Source organism: Mya arenaria, chromosome 3, assembly GCF_026914265.1.
Source record: "Mya arenaria isolate MELC-2E11 chromosome 3, ASM2691426v1".
NCBI classification, from domain to species: domain Eukaryota; kingdom Metazoa; phylum Mollusca; class Bivalvia; order Myida; family Myidae; genus Mya; species Mya arenaria.
Genome location: NC_069124.1, coordinates 11,907,936 through 11,930,133, shown reverse-complemented (window position 1 = coordinate 11,930,133; position 22,198 = coordinate 11,907,936). Strand labels below are relative to the sequence as shown.

The 22,198-nt window shown below is 34.8% G+C and overlaps 1 protein-coding gene across 1 annotated transcript; it reads right to left on the bottom strand.

Annotated features, from left to right (window-relative positions):
* Positions 1-1,035: 1,035 nt before the first annotated feature.
* LOC128225669 (interaptin-like) lies at positions 1,036-19,284 on the bottom strand. Its single transcript, XM_052935578.1, has 16 exons — positions 18,943-19,284; positions 15,639-15,687; positions 14,631-14,726; positions 13,996-14,070; positions 12,328-12,909; positions 11,826-12,024; positions 11,598-11,669; positions 11,319-11,405; positions 10,690-11,200; positions 6,226-6,274; positions 5,377-5,469; positions 3,701-4,681; positions 3,182-3,374; positions 2,989-3,033; positions 2,715-2,801; positions 1,036-2,611 (listed from the first exon to the last, which is right to left on the bottom strand). The coding sequence occupies exons 1-16, from the start codon at positions 18,968-18,970 to the stop codon at positions 2,126-2,128; spliced, it is 3,633 nt and encodes a 1,210-aa protein (XP_052791538.1). The 5' UTR covers positions 18,971-19,284; the 3' UTR covers positions 1,036-2,125.
* Positions 19,285-22,198: the final 2,914 nt, after the last annotated feature.

The following is a 22,198-nucleotide window of genomic DNA, read 5'->3' as shown; positions in this document are numbered from 1 at the left end:
GAAAAATATGCACGTACCTTATTCTTTGTATAATATGTATTATTGTTGTTATCGGTCAATGGCAAATCACACAAGAAACTAGCAACGCCCCGACATTCCAGGCGCGCCAGCCTTGTTTGAATTTTGCCACCGCCGAGTGAGCAATCATTCCACAGGGATAAAAGTTATTACAAATGCTACACAAAGCTATCTACATTTATTTTATTCAGATTTCATTGCTCACAAACCTGATTAACTTGGGCAAAGACACAGAATATCAGACGTGAATATCCTCGTGTTCATGTAGAGAAGATTGTTTATTTACTTTTTCAATAGTTCACGATCTATGACGACGCCATCTTGGATTGGCTGTCAGCCAATATTTTTGGGTCATTTGACCCAAATATATGGGTCGTTTTCGGTCGGGTCATTTTCGGTCGGGTCATATGACCACGATTTTCGGTCATTTGACCATGTGTGTATATAAGGCGGGGTTTTCCAGAATCGAGAGGAGACGTAACTTGGACATAGCTTGAAGCACATCCCGTACGATTCGCCCTCGGGTGTTTCGTCCATTTTGGCATTGGTTTTGACATTTAACTGGAAATAGAAAACGATAACAAATGAAACGATTTTTATTATTTGTCTCCTTGATAAAATCCAAAAAGAATTACAGGTATATAGGAAATTCGCGGAAAATTAATGTTTAAAGGACTTATAAAATTCAACACGATGATATAGCGTTTTCCTGTGTCTACCCAGCGATTGCATACTGTACCTTTTCTTCTTTTGATGTTTAAATGATGATTTATTCCGCTGGTGTACTGTTTTCCAACGTTTATTAAACTTGTAAACATCGATTTGAGTTGTCTTCCCGGTGAACTAGTTTTTGACATGCAATGGTTAGACTACATACAATTTAACTGCCATTGAGAGGTTTCGCTACCAGTACCTGAGGGGCAGTCACGAGGGGAACACTTCAAATACTTGGTCACCCAAAAAGGGACAGTTGATAGCGTCGACGGACCACGGGGCTAGGTCGTAACAATATTTCGTATTGTAATCTATTTATTCAGATCAAAACATATGACAGCATAACCAAAATAACGTTCAATCGGCACTAAATCACAGTCATACAACATTTACAAAACACAATTTAAAGAGCAAAACAATTGTCAACATAGTAGTATAACAATTAACATACTTGCTAGTGTGTAATAAACTTTAATTATTAGGTTATTCATCTTCATCGTAAAAGATACGCTAGACTTACATTGTCAATATATTCTCAAGAACGAAAGACATAAATGTTTAAAACGTTTGTTTCGTACGCCAAATATTGTTGTCTTACATAGTTATAATTTATCATTTTGGATACACTTTTTGTAAATAGATTGGTTGCGAATCACTACATGTAACGATCACGAGGGCCGTGAGAAGTTAAAAACTATAGTAGCTACCGGTATTATAAACATAATACACAATGATAACTCATGCTGTGATCTATATCGGGATTGCTTGACAAAACTTGAACATGAGTACAGTAGTACTTGAGAAAAATAAACAACATTGATAACATTTGCAGTCATAGCGTCTGAACCTCATGTCCCCTGTTGAACCCTTTTTTGATAGGAGAACAACCTGGTAATAATGCCCTGCCGTTCCCGTTTAGTTAAACGAAAGATAATGTAAATTAAAACTAAACAACTACGCCTCCCTCAGTAATTGAAGTTAAAGCAGTTGTTTATCTATCTTTCCGATGTAGCAATGTTAAAGGCGCACAATCTTTTTTTACCCCTTGTTCAATATTATATTCATTTAACTAGGCTCCCGTTGAAGGGGAGACATCATTTTTCGAAAATATTATTATTATTATTATTATTATTATTATTATTATTATTATTATTATTGTAGTAGTAGTAGTAGTAGTAGTAGTAGTAGTAGTAGTAGTAGTAGTAGTAGTAGTAGTAGTAGTAGTAGTAGTAGTAATGGTAGTAGTAGTAGTAGTAGTAGTAGTAGTAGTAGTAGTAGTAGTAGTAGTAGTAGTAGTAGTAGTAGTAGTAGTAGTAGTAGTAGTAGAAGTATTAGTAATATGCAGGTACACCAATGTTGATATACACAGTTTATTTCTTCCAAATTGTTAAAGTCATCTGTCGGATTCCTGCCACCATTTCCAACGATCGTCGATGTTTATTGTCTCTTCGGTACCTTGAGCAATGCCCTTTGCTAGCAAAGGCCCCCCATTCTCATGGAGATACACCACTGGCCAAACGTAGAACTCAACGAATGCTCCTCTTTGTGTGTAATTTTTAAATAAATCATTCCTAAAAGGTAGTGTCACCCTATCTTCCACCACGGTAAAGTTTACATGTTCTTCTTGAAAGTCGTTAGAACTTTCGTCAGAGTATGCAATATTCTTATCGTTTATTCCAACTAAAAAGTCTTCTCGTGTTTCTCTGCGCTGGTCAAATGAGACCCACCCAGGACATGAAAGCACCACTGGAGGGTCGTTCCCATTCATGAACATGCTCAGCCTTATGCACTTCGAGACGTATTGTTTAAATTCATGTGTTGACAAAATCGGACAAAGTTTCTTGTTTTTACACTTTTCTTCGAGCAAATTGTAGAATTGCTGAAATAGAAGAGAGCAAATTTACGAAATTTCGAGACATAAAATTGAATTCATCATTCTCGGTATTTCAAGACTAGTCCACTTATTCAATGAGCTATCCTACCGTTTGAATTTCTGGTACGAAGATTGGAATGGTTGTTTTCCGCTCGTCGTTTGAAGTCCTCTTCACCATTTCGTTGCTCGGCAACCTCTGCAAAAATAAAAAATAAATATTAAAAATCAAATCATTGCTGATTGTCAATTTATTTTCAAAATTTAACGGAACTACAAATTTGAAGGTCTGTTTACAAGTGCCTTCGTTCATGTTAATGACATATCGATAAAAGTATGTAAATTAATCTGACATTTATAATATTCTCTCCAAAACTGGTTCATACATGCCAACTTTCGTCAAGTTCTCTTCTGCAAAAGGTAAACGCTTCCTGGAAGAGAACAAGAACATGTTGTTGCTGTTGTATTTATAGAATTACATGCTTGTTTTATCGTTTATACGGCAAAACAACGGATATTAAACTGCCATTCGTAAATATGCGAAAACGTTATGGATAAAAGACTTTTAAACAACTTTACCATCAACATATCAAGTAGAACGTCTATTATCTGTCGTTCTGTAAACCCACTTTTCTTTATGACCGTGTTAACATCGGTCCATTCGTTCTCGTAAAGCTCACTGAACATTTCTGCAAGTTTTGTTGGCCTGTTTGCGTCGCTAAGTTCAACGATATTTGCTTTGTTGTCAGGAAGTTTTACTGCCACAAGCTCACTTGAGATAAAAATGATATTTTTATTTTTATTTTTAAATTATGATTATCTGAAATGGCGTGTTGAGGCCATATAAAGTCCATTCGACACTCACATGTTCTGTTATTATATTTCCAAGTCTTACGTAGTTAGGTTGTCTTTAATTTAAATTATGCTTATCATGTCGCCGTGTCGTTTGGGCTCTCACCTTGAGCCTTTACAGGGTCTTTTTGTGTACTTTATTGGATTAACTTCTTGTCGCTTAAGTATTCATAGAATCAAAATATCATAATAATTTTCTATTTATAAAAAAATAAGAAATCCAATGTTTAAGGCATTTTAGGTTACCTTGAAGGTGTTTTCTCTTTCTCGATTTCTAAATCTCTCTTTTCTTCTTGCAAATGCTTTAACTCATGCTCTTTGTCCCTCTTGTCGTGTTCTGAAAACCTAATTTCGTGTTGCCAATGCTTTAACTCATGTTCTTGGTCCCTCTTGCCGTGTTCCGAATCTATATTTTCTTGTTCAAAATGTTTTAACTCATCCTCTTTGTCACTCTTGTCGTGTTCTGAATCTCTTTTTTCTTGTTGCAAATGCTTTAATTCATGCTCTTGGTCCCTCTTGTCGTCTTCTGAATCTCTTTTTTCTTGTTGCAAATCCTTTAACTCATGCTCTTTGTCCCTCTTGTCGTCTTCTGAATCTCTTTTTTCTTGTTGCAAATGCTTTAACTCATGCTCTTTGTCACTCCTGTCGTGTTCTGAATCTCTTTTTTCTTGTTGCAAATGCTTTAACTTATGCTCTTTGTCACTCTTGTCGTGTTCTGAATCTCTTTTTTCTTGTTGCAAATGCTTTAACTCATGCTCTTTGTCACTCTTGTCGTGTTCTGAATCTTTTTTTTCTTGTTGCAAATGCTTTAATTCATGCTCTTTGTCCCTCTTGTCGTCTTCTGAATCTCTTTTTTCTTGTTGCAAATGCTTTAACTCATGCTCTTTGTCACTCCTGTCGTGTTCTGGATCTCTTTTTTCTTGTTGCAAATGCTTTAACTCATGCTCTTTGTCACTCTTGTCGTGTTCTGAATCTCTTTTTTCTTCTTGCAATTGCTTTAACGCATGTTCATTATCCCTCTTGTCGTGTTCTGAATCTCTTTTTTCTTCTTGCAATTGCTTTAACGCATGTTCATTGTCTTTTTTGTCGTGTTCTGAATTTCCTTTTTCTTGTTGCAATTCCTTCCCTTTTTCCGAGTGATTCTCTAAATTCTTTATTTCCTCTTCTTCTGCTATATTTCTTTTTGTTTGCAGTTGCTTAAAGCGGTAATTTGGCTTTGTCAGGTTACTGAAATGTACACAGGGGCCTAGTTAATTAAACGGAATATGGCATTTAATGTTTCTGTTTTGTATGGGTACACTATTACACAATTATGGACTAAGAATTGCGGATATTCCCCAGTGGAAGCATTTCTGACGGAGGCGTTAGCATTATGTTTATTTACTAACAAATCAAGGTAGAATATTTTTAATGTATCATCATTTATTTTTTAAAACAAATCTCAGAAATATAAAAACAAAATAATATTTTTCTCGGAATTATTTTGGATTATCGGAAATCATTCGACGTGAAACCACTGATTTGCATTTATCCTATAACAAATGCCCTGGTTTGTCTTTAATATTAACTCATCATATTGGGGAAATTTGCATTTCCAACGATTTATGTACTTAAATGTCTTTTTTTTTCAATAATTCAAAGCTAGTTAAAAATGACAAAAAGTGAAGTTACGACTATTTGAAAATTGAAATTACAATTTGAACCGGAAAGAGATGGTAGCCAACCCAGAGTAACTTAGACAACTTTAGAATAAAACCTTTTTGACCAATCAGAAGCCACACGTATACACAATATAGTCCATTACCTATGTAGAAGTGATGTTCACATGGAATAAAAAAGCCGTTATATGACAATATGTTGTAGTTTCACATAAGTCTGCGTTTTGTTTGGTCTACTACAAATGATTTTTTTTTAAACTTGACCTGGTTGACATGTATGTACTTTCTTCCTTCGCCATTTCCTTGTAATGCTCTTCCCATGTGTTCCCATGTGTAATGTCATAGGAGCGTGAACAACTAGAATGAAAAGTTTTAAACGTTAATGCAAGCCGAGGCCAAGGCTAGATAGAACACATGAAAAAAAGATACTTAAAGAACAAAGTTTATTTCAAAATACACTGTTTTTCAGATGGCAGTTTGAACAGAAACAGAAGTTGTCCGCCGTCAGCGCGCTCGACTATCTATGCGACATAATAATCATTAATGGTTGATAAAATGTGTTAAATTAGGTGCAAGCCATAATAAAGGACCATAACCCATATTGAGGATCATACAGTATAAACTTACATAATTGTCGTATGGCCTTATCACAAAGTTCAAATATAAAGGTCCTTTGCATGTTTGGCCAAAACATCTCGCTGTACAATTTAGATAAAACTTCATTAGTCTATTAGGGGCCGTATCCAAACTGTGCGATAAACTTTTTGAGCCAATCAAGGGTTTCGAGTGTAAATTGAAATAATATTATTAAATGACCTTTAAAATGAAGCGTTATGTCCACTGCATTAACGATTTTGTAAGAAACGACCAAGACTCCAATCTAGTAAAAAGTATTAAGCTTATTTTATAGATCAATCAGGTCCATAGTTTATATTGAGGGTAAAATAGAGTTGTCACAATTAACCGTCTCATGGCCTTTATCAATATATATGATGTGATAACATATCCCTACTTGCTGGAAAGGCTAACCGGCGCCGATACCAAGGAGAGAAAAAATCCCTCACCTTTTTTATCGAATGATCGAGCTTAAGATAATTATAATAGGTTCCTAACCTGAAGCAGCTGCAAAGACGGCTTCGAAGTCTTTTAAACATCGACCCATCTGAAATCATAAGACAAGGATCCTATCATATTAACTGCATGTTTCCCATCACTTCATGCTTCCAAATCGTGCCTCTGGAGTCAAGGTTAACCATCCCAATGGCTTATATATTTAGTTCAAAGTCGTCTTGTCTGAACTAAGAAGGCATAAACCTAAAATATGCGACAAAATATGGGGAAACTTCGAGTGAAATCAGTACAAATAGACAAAATGATAATTTTATCATCTATATATTATCTGTCATTTCTTGGATATACAGGTCAATAGTTTTTAGTGGCTGCCGCTCCCAAACGAACTTAATTCCTGCAGACAAAAATAGTTATTTATCATCATATTAACTAAAAGTAACCACTAAGCTAGAAACTATGAAACAATTTTCTTTGAAAGATAGTGAGCATTTGCATATGCCTTATGAGATGGCAAAAATACATGGAATATTTCTGAGTATAGAAGTATTTCATCCATGTTTGAAAATAACTTGCTTGCATCAACGTAACTCATTTTCCTTTATGCGAAACATTTATACAACTAGATGTGATCAAAATTATTATAACATTCTCCTCTGTATCGTAAATTCAACTTACCTGGCGTGCTGCTGTCCGCCATCGACATCTATGTATATAAATTTTCCATGTACCATAAATCTGATATGGGATCAAGCTTGTACTTCTGAGCTGCCTTCCCCATTTACATAAACGAAAGAGGAAGTGAATTACCAGTCTAGTTACAACTTTTCAATAGGTACATAAACAATAAATAAACGCGTAGTCTTAAACGCGTTATCTCTTATGTCTTGTGTCTTATGTATGAAATTTACTGTATATGTATGCATGTTTAACTAAAACGTACAGCTTGCATACTTCAACAAAATGTTGGATGATCCCGATTGTAAAGTTAAAATAAAAGCAATTTTTACGTAGGAGTATTTGCAAACTCTTTTTTATTACAAAGAAACAAGGGTTATCACAGAACGTGTTACTTGTCGTCGGTCAGAATTATGAGAGAATAACCATTTGTTTACTCGATTGATATGTTATTCAATTTGTTATTCCGAATGAAACCACTGAACAATGAAAAAGGATACTCACAGGTGTATTTGACACACTTCATAAAATACGCCGACTTAAACTAAACTGCTTGGTTTGAGTTACAATTCGCCGATTTTCCACTATTGTTAGCTAACTATACGTGTTCAAAGGGAGAAACTTAAATATTGTATCGTTGGCTAAGTATTTCTTCCATAAATCAGCATTTTTGCATTCTAAGTCGATGGGGAAAGATATTGATTTAAGTTAAAAGGTTTTAACGAATCCATTTCATTTGATAAACTTTAAATGCATACTTGTCTGTGTTTTATATGAAAAAATGAATGATTTAAATGCGACTTGAAAATGTGAGGAAATAGTTAGTTGTATATGTTTGTATTAAAGTGAGCTCCTGTGTTGTTTACCGTTTCAAGACGGTATCCTCAACATTTCTCAATAACTATATTTTGAATTTGGTGTGTTCTGTTTTGTATAGTGTGAATCGCTTGTTCGGGTGTCGTTTTGGCATTAGCCTTGTATTTTAAAACGAGGACCTTCCCTCAGCTAAAGTGTTCCTACTATGTTACAGTATATTAAACATGTCTGTCATTTAATATATAAACACTATAACTTAAGGTGTGCATTTAAAATATATACTAGCACTTTCAACAATTTCTTCACATGGTGCGAATTTACACATAATGCACAGCACCGACTTAAACGGTTTAATGCCACATAACTGAACTTTTATTTCGTCATACAACGTCAAAGTTTTCCTTAAAATCGTTAATGATCCACATTCCTCTTTTGTGAGGTCATATGCGCATGGATAGCCATTTTTACCTGTGTGTGTGTGTGTGTGTGTGTGTGTGTGCGTGCGTGCGTGCGTGCGTGCGTGCGTGCGTGCGTGCGTGTTTGTGTGTAAACGCATATATTTTTGGATACAGAATACACTGAGTTTTAACGTCAATTATTTTACTACTAACTGCTACCTGTTTTTGTTGACAAAATATCTGCCGTCTTCAGCCAATCCCATCGGTAGTCATCATCGGATACTATTTTGTTTGCACCATGAGCGATTTCCTTGGCCAACACCGGCCCGTTCTCTGACGACGTTATTTCCTTCATTCTTTGAATAATTATTTGTTGAAAAGTTGTCCTTTACTAAGATCCTATGTATCGCTCTGCTTGCTGCCATTCCCTTCAGCGGTGAAGGTTACTTGTGTATGTACCTATTTACTGATAGAATGACAACCTTTTGCGAAATGCATGGTACCCATCTCAGGCAGTCGGCTTACTGTGCGCGTTCATAAGCAAACTCAACATTACTTTGCCACGTACTCTTCATTTCCTCACTCGTGAAAACGAGATTGAGACTCGCGTTCTAGCAGAAAATGCAACGATTGGTGTAGAACTCCTGTTTCGAAAACAAGTGTACGTTTCTATCATTTTAATTTGTAAACTTGTCAAAATGAATTGCCCAAAATGAGGCCACTTTCAAGGCAAAAACATTAAAAAATATACTTTCAAGTTAAGTGGATGCAATTATTTGTGTACCATTAAAAATCGAAAGTTTGACCCCCGTCTGAAGATAAGTGTATTAAAGATATGTAGTAGTAATGTTGGCAAAAGCAGCAGCAGTAGTAGTAGAAGTTTTTAGACTTCAGTCATACCTCAAAAATTTGAATGTAATAAAGTTCCGTAAATCTATATCTTAATTGCGGCTATACTCATACAGATTAAGCATTGAAACAGGTAGATGAAATAGACCGAAATCAAAACCCTTACACGACCGTATGTGTACCATTGTAAATTGAAGACGAATACCATTTTGTTTAAGAATGCACATTGTATAATAAACTAAGAGTTAGATATTTATAGACATTCTAGAAAACGCCCTAGTATGCATTAAATAGTAGAAATCTTTAACATCGAAGCTATTTTGAAAACAAATTGTGTGTGTGTTTAATTTTAAAGAAACACTACGATCAATCAATCAAATCTTTATTGATTATATAAAGGCACTCTTATAAAGCTGTAGATAAACTAGCAATCCACATCTCTATGTCTGCATCATTATGTATTTATTAATTGGTACTTATTTATTATTTACATACATATTGTTTATTATGTTTATTGTGTTATTGCTGATTTTTATCGCCATTGTACATATATATAGCTACGTGGCCACAGTTCACTCAGGTTTTTTATCACTACCTCTATATATGCATTGTTTTTTATAATTCAAGTCAAATGAGTAAAACTATAAGTATTGTACTAATGAGTGTAACGAATTGGAATTAACAAACAAAAAATCAAACATCGATTTTGCATGAATCTATACTGTGTGCCTTTAATAAAAATGTATTAACATATTTCAAGAAATGAAGACATCAATGTTTTAAACTTTTCTTTCGTAGGTCAAATATTAATTATTTAATCGTTATCATTTATTATTTTGGAAACGCTATTTGATATCAGAAAGGTTGGGAACACTTCTTGTTTGAGTAGAAGAACGATTACACGAGGACCGTGCATTAAGCAAGGACAAGTTTAAAGAGAAATTTTATTAACGAGTTTAAAACTCAACTACAAATTTTACATACAGCTAGACGTTTTTGAACTTCTCTTAAAGCTGCATATTAACCTTTTAAACAGCGTTTAATAAAAATAGAATTGATAAAATGATATTTTCATTCACCTACTCCTTTGTGTAGATAAAACTTGACGTTTATATTATATAATACGCAATAAGTTATGACGTCATTGTTTATATAAATATTGCACTCCGATTTAATTCGCGCAATGTCATTTAACCAATGATATACATTATCAAAAAATTTATTTTATACATACGTATGTTGTCGATTACATTTTCTAAGGGCAAATACTCAATTGCTGAAGATACTCCTAGTTTTATCGTAATGAATAATTATTTACAATGTAAATATAAGTATTGATCATGCGTTTATGCTGTATGAACGCAGTAGGGCAAGCGAGCAATAAGCAAAGGCGCTATCGCAATTCATGGAATTTGGTGGTATATATATATATTATAAAAAATAGTTATATATAGATGTACACTTCTTAATTATATTAGTTTTAATTTTAATTATTATTACTAATTAATATATTGTGCTATCTTACTATGTTGTTTCATGAAATAAAAATAGAATACATAAAATGCTTAATTTATATAACATCATCATTGTAGTTATCATGTCCATAATACATGTGTATGTATTGATTTACAATTTGATTGTCACTTTTAGAAAGCGGTGTCTTTTGAATATATAATGAGTTAATATATAGATGTATACATGATAACATTAATTTACAACCTTTGCGACTTCTTAAATACTGCATCAGAATTGCAAGTAGACCAATGTCATACATAGGTTGCTTGTTCCTCATCGTTAGAGTCGTGTGCGGATTCCTTCCACCATTCCAAACGATTAATATCAATCTTATCCTTGGTACCTTGTGCAATGCCCTTTGCTAGCAAAGGTCCATTCTCATGGAGATATATCACTGGCCACACGTAGAACTCCACAAGGTTTCCTCTCTTTGTGTACGCTTTAAATAAATCTTTGCTAAATTGTCGTGTCTCCCTATCTTTCGCCAAAGTTACGTTGTCCTTTACTTCTTTAAATTCCGTAGGAATTTCATCAGAGAATGCAGTTTGTTTTTCGTTTATTCCGACCGATTCATCTTCTTGTTCTTTTTTGCGCTGGTCACAGGAGACCCAACCAGGACAGTAAAGCACCACCGGAGGGTCGTTTCCATTCATTAACAAGCTTAGCAGTATACAAGTCGACACATATGTTTCAAATTCGTTAGTTGACAACATCGGACAAAGTTTCTTGTATTTACACGTTTCAACGAGCAGAGCGTAAAATTTCTGAAATTAAAGGAACAATTCAATAATTTCGAGATATTTTGCAGTAGTGCAATTATTTGACTTTAATAAATCATTATAGGTATTATAAATGTTCCTTTCAAATTATAAACTACCCTACCTTGTGAATTTCAGGAACGACGTTTGGGATGATTGTTTTTCGAGCGTCTTTCAAATTCTTTTTTACTTTTTCGTTGTTGGGCAACTTCTACAAAAAAGCATTCCAAGATTTTAATAACATCACCAATATCAATATTTTTTTTCAAAATTGCCCAAAATAAATAAATTTGAGGGGTCTGTAGATACATTTAAAGTTCCAGAGTTCATGCTAATGAAATATCGACTACTGTGTGTATAGTTGTTTGACATAAATTATACTTTCTCGACAACTGGTTCATACATCATTCAAATACCATCGGCTAATAAGCTGCCAATTTTCGTCAAGTTCTCTTCTGCAAAATGTGAACGATTCCTGAAACAAAACAAAGACAGGTTGTGCTTTTTTTATATAACTGCATGTTCATTTTATCATCTATAAGGAAAAGCGGATATTGAGCTGGGTATTTTTGTAATTGTGCAAATATATTTTGAATAATAGATGTTTGCTTTGAATAAAAACAAACTTTACCATCATCACATCAAGGAGAACGTCTATCACTTGTCGTTCTGTAAACCCACTTTCCTCCATGACTGAGTAAACAGCGGTCCACTCATTGTCATAAAGCTCACTAAACATTTCCGCAAGTTTCGTTGGCCTGAAGGAGTCACTAAGATCCACGATATTTGGGTTGTTGTCCCGAAGTTTAACTGATACAAGCTCACTTAACCTTCAGATATAAAGAACATGAAATGTTAAGAAATATGTGAATCAAATAACCTTTTTGAGGCCATAAAAGAGTCGCTTTGTATTCACATTTATTGTTGTTATAATCTCCATTTCGGAAGTCTTTAAGTTAAATAATCCTAACCATGTTGCAGTGTCATTTGGGCCCTAACCTTGTGCCACTGCACCGGAATTATAATTAATGTGTTGTCTACTAACCGTGTCCCTGTACTTTAAGATAGTAGTATTGCATGCATTATTTAAAGTATAAAAAGTACGAAACCAATTTTAAACAGAGTTTGGTTACCTAAAAAGCGCTTCTTCTTTTTCTTTTTCTAAATCTCTTTTTTCTTGACGCAATTGCTTTAAATCATGTTCCCTGTTCCTCTTGTCGTTTTCTAAATCACTTTTTTCTTGTTGCAATTGCTTTAATTCCTGTTCCTTATCCCTCTTGTCGTTTTCTGAATCACTTTTCTCTTGTCGCAATTGCTTTAACTCATCTTCCCTGTCCATCTTGTCTTTTTCTAAAACATCTTTCTCTTGTTGCAATTGATTTAATTTGAGTTCCCTGTCACTCTTGTCGTTTTCTAAATCACTTTTTTCCTGTTGCAATTCCTTAAACTTTTCTTCCCTGTCCCTCTTTTCGTCTTCTAAAACACTTATCTTTTGTCGCAATTGATTTAATTCCTGTTCTCTGGCTCTTTCGTCGTTTTCAAAGTCTCCATTTTCCTGTCGCAGTTGCTTTAATTCACGTTCATTGTCGTTCCACTGGTTTGTATTCTCTCCTTTTTCTTGTTGCAATTGCTTCTCTTTCTTTACTGCCTCCTCTTCTTTTTTATCAATATTTGATGGCAGTACCTTCAATGTGGCATTGGGCGTTTGAAGGTAACTGAAATGTTCAATTTCACTCAGTGAATACACTATGATTTTAATTATGGAGTTATTAGTTGATAAATACGATGTGCAATATTGACCGAGGATTTAATATCAAATTTAAGTACGAACTAGTCCGTAAGTGCTTTACTGTATTATCCATCATAACACAAACTCTTAGAACAACAAATCTTAGAAAATCAAAATCGAAAGAACCTATTCACGTTTTTTGTTGTTGTTTTTTTCGCAAAACATTTTACCTGAAACCATTGACTTGCATACATCCCAAAACACTGTGACTTGTCTATTATGTAAACTCTCTTGTATTTCCTCCATTGTATATACTAAAATGCCATGTGATAAAAAATGTGTGTAATAAAAAAGCTAGTCGAAGTTTTTTAGAGTTTTGACTATTAGAAAATTGTACGAAGCATCTGTACGGGCATCAAAGGACAGTCAACTCAGAGTTACTGAAAAGCATCGCATTCCAGAACCAACAACAAAAAATCCTTTTTTAACCAATCAGGACCCAGATATACACCAAAAGAAACATCCTTTTTTACATGAAGTGACCATAAAACTTGTGATATGACAATAAAGTTTAGATCAACAGAAGGCATCGGAGACGCCAAAAGAGTTTTATTTTTGGATTACATAATGAAATAAATTTACCAATATGCCTTGGTATTAAGTGTTCAAAGGGGTTGTATTATATAATGCATAATGTGTTACTGATAATACATAATATAACAGAAAAATTTCGCTTTCAGTGTTCGTTTGTGTCTTTTTTAGTCTACTACATAAGACGAATATTGAAAACCCGATACTGACCTAGCTGACTTAGTTTAATCATATTTTATTACTCATTTGTGAAGAATTATTTTGCATACATTTTACATGTACATTTACAATCAAATAAAACAAAAAGAACAAATGGGTTGGGCTACAAATTATTACAACATTAGTTTCAGCCCTTCTTAGGCGTCAATATAGCGTCAATGTCGTTTAAATATATGATTAAACGTAAAAAATAACGTTAATTACTTTAGAAAAAGAAGAAAAGAATTGGTTGCCACCAAAAGAAAATACAATGTAATAACACCTAGCTGACGTCTGGGTTCCTTCTTTCTTCCCCTTTCCTTCCTGTTCTTGCTCTTCCACTGTGCTCTCATGTGTACTGTCATTTAAGCAGAAACAACTAGATTGTCAAACAAGTTTCAAACTTAAATGTTTGCCAAAGCCAGGGCTAGATATAACCCATGCAAAATATGTATACTAAAAGAATCACAGTTAATTCAAAATACACTGTCCTTCAGATGGCAGTTTGAACAGAAACAAAAGCTGTCCGCCGTCAGCGCGTTCGTCTTTTAAGCCGTTTTGTGACACATAAAACTAATTACCATGAATGGTTGATAAAATATGATAAATAATGTGCATGCCATTACTTATATTGAGAATTGTAAACTTTCTTAATTGTTTCATTGCCTAACCATAAAGATGAAGTATAAATATCCTTAGCACTAAAACAATAAAGTTCATAAGTCAATCTGAGACCATAACTGTAACTGTAGATTATGTACTTGTCGGATGGTTCTAAGCATTAAGATGAAGTAGTATGTCAATTTCATGAACGACCTTTTGTGACCATGAGGCCAAAATGCCCGAAGAACTTTCCGTGTTTGATTGTATCCTTTTTAATATACTGCATAAAACTAATATTGAAATCCCGATACTGACCTGGTTGACTTCTGGGTTCCTTTTTCCTTCACCTTTCCTATCTGTTCTTGCTCTTCCCACGTGATCTCGTTTGTAATGTCATAGAAGCCTGAACGACTGCATAGAAAAACAAAATTCAGACCTATGGAAATGTATGTCAAAGCGAACTCAATTTTATTTTACACAGGAATAGGTGTACAAAAAGAACAACCTTTACATGTATTTCAAAATACATTGTCCTACAGTTAAAACAAAAACTGTTTGCAAGTCAGTGCGCTCGACTGTTTAACCGCTTTGTCTATAAGACATATAACTTATTACAATGCATGTTCGATAGATAATGTGTGCATCTCAATAACAGGCACCATGACTGGCATTGAGGATCATATAGAGTGAATTAACTTTAGCGTTTTATGACTTTCCACGTCGTTGAATTAAAACTGTTGTTAACAAATCTATTTTGGTCAATCAAAGGCTATAACGTGTATGCAGATACAGGACAGTTTTTCAAAGACCCGGATCACTACGATGAAGTAGCATGTCATTTTCATTAACAATTTTTAGAACTTTAAGGTGCAGCGTTATGTCAATGGCCTTAAAATGTACAAATTATCTAAAGGTTCAAACTGGCTTAACTATTTTATCCAACTATATAAGATCGATAACTATATGAAAGATCAGAGTTATCTAATTCCACTGTCTGATGGCCTTGAGCACTAAGGAGATGCTTTGCAATATTGATTTTTATAAATGAAGAAAGGTTCATAAATCCCTGGAAAATCTTAATTGTATGATGGCCGTGGAAAACCATGTGAAGTACGAGCGGTTTTTAAGCTTTTTCAGAAATACCAACGTGCCGGAATGTTTGACCCAAACTATCCAAGAAGTTAATTGATTGAACTGTTCATGTGATATGACTATAAATCTCAATTTGCCGAGAAAGATATAAACCGGCGGCTACGCCGAGGTAAATAGAAACCCCTCCTTTTTTCTAAAAGTCGAACTAAAGCTGATTCATAGACGTCTTACCTGAAGCAACTGCAAAGACGGCTACTGACTATTTCAAATATCGACTCTCCTGAAATAAGGCAAAGAACCTTATAATAATTATTGCACGTTTTCCATCGTTTTCGTTTTCAAACCGTGCTTCTGGGGTAGTGTTAGCCAGCTGCAATGCATATATGTTTACTTTCAAAGTCGTTTTTACATTAATTTACGTTTACTGACCGTTCCAAGGCGGTACTTAACAATAAATTTTTGATAAACACCCCTAGTTTTGTATATATTTATATACAAATATGTAGTCTGTTGTTTCTGGAGTTTTGTGCTGTTGTTCCATGTTTTTGGTTTATAAATGTTTGTTTTTGTGTTTTAAGTCTTTGGCGTTAACCCTGTGCCATTAAATGGGTTAAATGATTAAACATTCGACTGCTGTTCTTGTTTCTGTTCATCATATAAATACTATCTTAAACCAAAAGGCAAAGAGCTACGGTATGTGGAATTGGGTGCAAATAGTTGGACACTAGGAGAAGACCCAGATCAATATAATTATAATATTTTGTTCAATATTAACAGGAGTTTGCCGCTCCCAAACACATGCTTTCTCCTGTACAAAATAGCTAATTCATCAATTTATTTGGCCAGTGTTGGCCATTGAAGAAATGTGAATATTGACACTTCAAATGCGTTTATGTTTAAATGGAAGGGTAGAATAGTTCAATGTATATTACAGATAATCTTCATTTTCTTTAATAAACAGTCTGCATTGAGTACGTCAAAGTCAATGTCAATGTCATTTCAAGGTCAAAAAACAAAAATCCCACAAAATTTGAAATTGTCTGTATAATAATCTAGTATTTTATGCAAATTTGTTTATATTTCATATTTGATGAAATTATTGTTAATTCTGTTAAATACTAGGGTTACTGTAAGGGTAAGGATCTTGTCTATACAAATCCAATATGGCCACCATATCCAATATGGCCATATGACATTAAGTACTAGCTCTGCACATGGGTTCGGTTGACCCTGTATGGACATTATGGTTGCCAAAATGTGTAGTGTTTTGCCCTGAGATGGCCAAATGTGAAAACACGCAGGTTTTCATTGCATCTTGATAAGAATAATGATTGTCACAATGTGGTCTGCCTAACGCTGGGTAGACTTATTGAGAGTTTCGCGGTGGTTTATTTGGCTATGAATGGGCTCTATGTTTGACTAAAATATGGTCTCCGAGTTGGTTTAACTAGAGCAACACATGGGCTACTGGTTCTGAATAGGCTAAATGCTTGTCAATATGTGGTATTTTTGGTACTTAGAAGGCTCATTTCATCTGCACACAAGCTTGATTGGCTTTACGGTTGCCAAAATGATGTCAATTTAGCACGAAGAATGTTTAAATAGAGCTGCATGTATGTTTGTTTGGCACTAAATTCAATTTATGTTTACCAAAATTATGTCATTCATTGGTCTAAAACCAAGCTGCATATGAGTATGTTTGGCTCTTAATAAGCCTTATTGTTGCAAAATTTGCGTATCTGACACTGGATATGCTTAATTAGAGCTGCACATATGTTTGTTTGGCTCTGAATGGGGCTTATGGTTGCCAAGATAGTGTTTATTTGAAACTGGGTAGGCTTAACAACTAACTAGTGTTTGTTTGTATCTAAACGGGGTTTATGGTTGGCAAAATGTGGTTTAGCTGGAACTCATAAAGCTTAAGTCGAACTTCAGATGCGTTTGTTTAGCTCGTAAATGGATTCATAGTTGCCAATCTCTGACCTGAGTTGGCCAAGGTTACAATTGCACATCGGTTAGCTTGGCGCTGAATCGGCTTTATGGTTGTCAGTATTATGGTTTACACTTCATAAGAGCTCAAGATGTTAACAAAACTGTTATTTGACACTGAAAATGCTTAATAAGAGGTGCGCATTTGTCTGTTTGTTTGGCTCTAAATAGAGTACATAGTTGCCAAAACATTGGTTTTTGGGGAACAGAGTGGTCTTTATGTAGAAATGTGCATGTCGATTAGTTGGCTCTGAATGGGCTTGCGGATGCCAACCTGATTTAATTGGTGCATATTAAGCTTCAAAAGAGCTTCGAATGTTTTAATTTGGCTCTAAATTGGTTTCATGTTTGCCAAAATACGGTCTGTTTGGTACTGAATAGGCTTAATTAGTACTGCACATTGTGCTTTTTCGTTCGTGTTGGCAATTTAAAATGGGTTTCATGTTTGCCAAAATACGGTCTGTTTGGTACTGAATAGGCTTTATTAGTACTGCACATTGTGCTTTGTCGTTCGTGCTGGCAATTTAAAATGGGGTCTTTCTGGCACTAGGTAAAGTTAATTAGTGCTGCGTATGTGTCTATTTGATCTGAATGGTTGTACGGATGCCAAACAGATTGATTAGAGCAACACATGGGTTTGCTGGCAATGAGGGTGGTTTATGGTTGACAAAGTAGTTTATTTACCACTGATTAAGCTTCATTAGACCCTCTGCGGTTTGCTTATCTATGAATATGTTTGACTGTTATCACAATATAAATTGTGAAACTCCAGAAGGGTTTGTGTAGAAACCGTCTGTGGTTAAGAATGCTGATTCGGATGCTGTTTCGGTGTTTTCTTGACACATGATTAACTTAATTTTTAGCTTCATTTGTGTTAATTTGGAACTGCGTTATATGTAAAAGAACCCTGGTGTGGTACGTTTGACCTTGACATTGATCAGGTCAGTTATTTCTGTTAACATAAAGTACAGCATGAAATGGATACATGCACTTTTTATTTGACACTAGCTCACCTTACAAAAAGCAATATTGAAACCACTTTCATATACTGTTATGATATGAAGCATTGGCTTTTTTTCAAAATCTGAAAACATTGCTCTAAAATATAATTTAAATCTGATTCAAAGTGAAGGAAAATAGGATTTGAACAAAAAGTAAATACAACTTAAATAGTAATATTCACTAAGCTCATGTAAAAATTGAATTACTATGACAGTTCCTCTTTATAACATCAAGGGTCTTGGCAAACATCTTGGATTTTCGAAGCCATCTTGGAAGGAAATGAGATGGGTCATAAACACATATGTATCATCTGGCAAATTTTCATAATTTAAACTCAAAGTGTGTGCACTTTTTTACATTTCTCCAATATAACTGTATCATGAATGTGGCTATTTTTTCAATCCTACGACACTGATAAATCTATGATTGTAAATAACTTGATTGCCCCCACATACATCATTTTCCTTCATTGTGTAAGACATTGTACAACTAGGTTTGATCGAATCAATTATAACGTTCTCATATTATAGTTAGTTCAATTTACCTGGCGTGCTGCTGTCCGTCGTCGACATCTCTGTATTGTAAGTTCTTCGAATCAGCTGTGGGAACTGGCTAATACGTGTGAGCTGTCTTCCCGATTTACACAACCGAAAGAGGAAGTGAATTACAAGTCAAGTTTGATTACACAAACACATGATAATAAACAGCGTTACATGTATAACACGCAATTAATTTCTTTTAAGCATATCATATGTTGAATGACGTTGTGTTCAACTTTTACGTACGTATCAATCGATACTACTAAATAATTAAGGAACTAATATCCACATGTGAGTTTGATTCACCTGAGAACTAATAAAGCCATTTTAACCGGTAATAAAATAAAAATAGTTTATTGTGATTATCATAAAGATAACTCCTATCTAAAGTATAAACACGTTTAAAGAAGAACAAATTACGCAAATATGGAAATAAAAAAATATCGAGCTAAGCTTAATCCTTTTATAATGGACTTAAGAAATTTCGAGAAATACAGGCCTGGTGTTCAAACGGGTTAAAATCATATACGACAAGTGATGAAAGTATGTTAAGGTATAAAATGACATGTGAAAAGACAGATATGATCAGATGCAACATGTTATCGGTAAATTGGAAAGATAACACACACAACTTAGTCTACTATCGTTGACAATTTATATATGTTGTAAATATTGTAAAACCACAAAATCAATCCACTGAAAGCGCATCCTACAAGAGAAACACAATAGGCATTATCAGGATATCAAACAGAGTGCAACAGCTGCCAAAAAAAGACTATTGAAAAGTTTTGTTTCATGTACAGTATGAGTGTCTTCGGTTGGATCCCTGGGTACAGCGGGGGCGATGGAACGACAAGACAAAACAGCGACGTACGGATGACCGTTGCAATCAAGAACAGCGATAGAAATTGGACAATGAATAAGTTAAATTGTGTTTGAATGTTGTAGGACGTAAAGTGAATAAATTAGAATTCGATGAAATAAGTACTTGATCAATAAAAAGGATATTTTCCTATTCACAGAGACATGACTAAACGATTATTCCAAATATGAGATTGCGCTTTAATTCCGTATCTTTGAAAAGTACTCAAACATGTCAAAAATGAAAATAAAGGTGCTAACAAAGATGGTGGTTGAGGTATTGTATACATACATGACAAACTGTCAAAACATGTATAACTTGTTGACAGTACTGATGATTGTGTTTTAGTATATATATATCAGTGAAATAACGTCATTGAAAAGTTTATAGTTTCAATGACAATAAAGGAATGGAAATATCACCTTTACGGAACAACTTTTAAAACCAATGGTCGTTACTTCCCCTTGATCAAAACCAAACTCATCCCAGTAAATGTTGCCCAAAATAATAATTTAAATTAAAAATAAGAATATGTATGGATATGGGTATTTATGCAAATGACATAATTTACCGTTTATAAGAAAAACTGTTATCATGATTTCTTGAACCTGAAACTGAATGTTTGACTATTGTTTTTTTACCCATGGCCACCCGCCTTAAAATTCAACAACCAAGCGTGGTATTCACTCTTTACCTGGAAAAGGACCCGTTTTCAAGCGAATCAGACTAATCATTTCAGGTTTTCTGAATAATTTCAACTGAACTATTTTACCCATCCTTCAATATTATCTCTCCTCATCTAAGGCCCCATATAAGGGGATTCAACAGGTGGCGCATCAAAAACTGCATTTCTAGTTATTTATATGTACTTATTGGTATTTTACCATGATGTATTTGTAAATATACTCTAAACTCTTTTCATATCATATTAGTTTGTCAATTAAATGACGGAGATGTATGGGAAAATAACTGGGGGTTTATTTAAAAAACTAAAATAAAAGATATCGGGACAATAGCTTTGTTAGTGATCACTGATTTACAACGAGCTGTCAAAATATGAGCCCCGGCATTCCATCGTCTCAGGCAGTTTAATGATAAGGGATAAGATTCCCTTATGCTTCATAGCTCATACTGTCAAAATGAGTAGTTGTTCTCCATTGATGTCAATAAACAGAGCAAGTTTCCACAGTACACGTAGACAAGGTCGCGTCAATCCATCGCCTTTGCATTTATTTTCCCAACTGGATCACACGCAAACGCGACTTTTAACTTTAACAAAGATCTAAACACTCGGCCTAATATCTCATAATATATACCATCTTCTATCAAGCATAAATAGTTAAAGGTATGTACAATGTTTGATATATATGCGATATACTTGCGTTGATACATTCCCTTGGTACATCTTTTCGTGAATTGTGTTGCCAAATGCCTTTAATTACCAATTAAACCATTAACTTGTCTTGATTTATCTCTAACGAGGAGATTTTATTCGCAACAATTCTGTGAGTGTTGTGAGAGATGTGAGGCGGCCATACAATGACAACCCATTGGATATACGAATGTTGCTTTGATTTTCTTTTTCAGAACCATAGTATAAGAGAGTATGGATAACAAGGTGAACTAGACCGTTATGGGTGGATACAGTACTTGTTGTGAATCACGCAATATTTATACTCAACATATTAAATGTAATATGTTAAAGAATATTTTATCATAAGTATTGCTCCGTTGAAGCTTCCGGCCTAAATTGCCTCTATTGCATTGCTCCGTTGAATCTTCCCGCCTAAATTGCCTCTATCGCATTGCTCCGTTGAAGCTTCCCGCCTAAATTGCCTCTATTGCATTTCTCCGTTGAAGCTTCCGCCCAAATTGCCTCTATTGCATTGCTCCGTTGAAGCTTCCCGCCTAAATTGCCTCTATTGCATTGCTCCGTTGAATCTTCCCGCCTAAATTGCCTCTTTTGCATTGCTCCGTTGAATCTCCCCGCCTAAATTGCCTCAATTGCATTGCTCCGTTGAATCTCCCCGCCTAAGTTGCCTCTATTGCATTGCTCCGTTGAATCTCCCCGCCTAAGTTGCCTCTATTGCATTGCTCCGTTGAAGCTTCCCGCCTAAATTGCCTCTATTGCATTTCTCCGTTGAAGCTTCCCGCCCAAATTGCCTCTATTGCATTGCTCCGTTGAAGCTTCCCGCCCCAATTGCCTCTATTGCATTGCTCCGTTGAATCTTCCCGCCTAAATTGCCTCTTTTGCATTGCTCCGTTGAATCTTCCCGCCTAAATTGCCTCAATTGCATTGCTCCGTTGAATCTCACCGCTTAAACTGCCTCTATTGCATTGCTCCGACGGAGCCCTTTGCATGATTTTTTCGTGGTGATCATGATGTTCATGGTAGATTG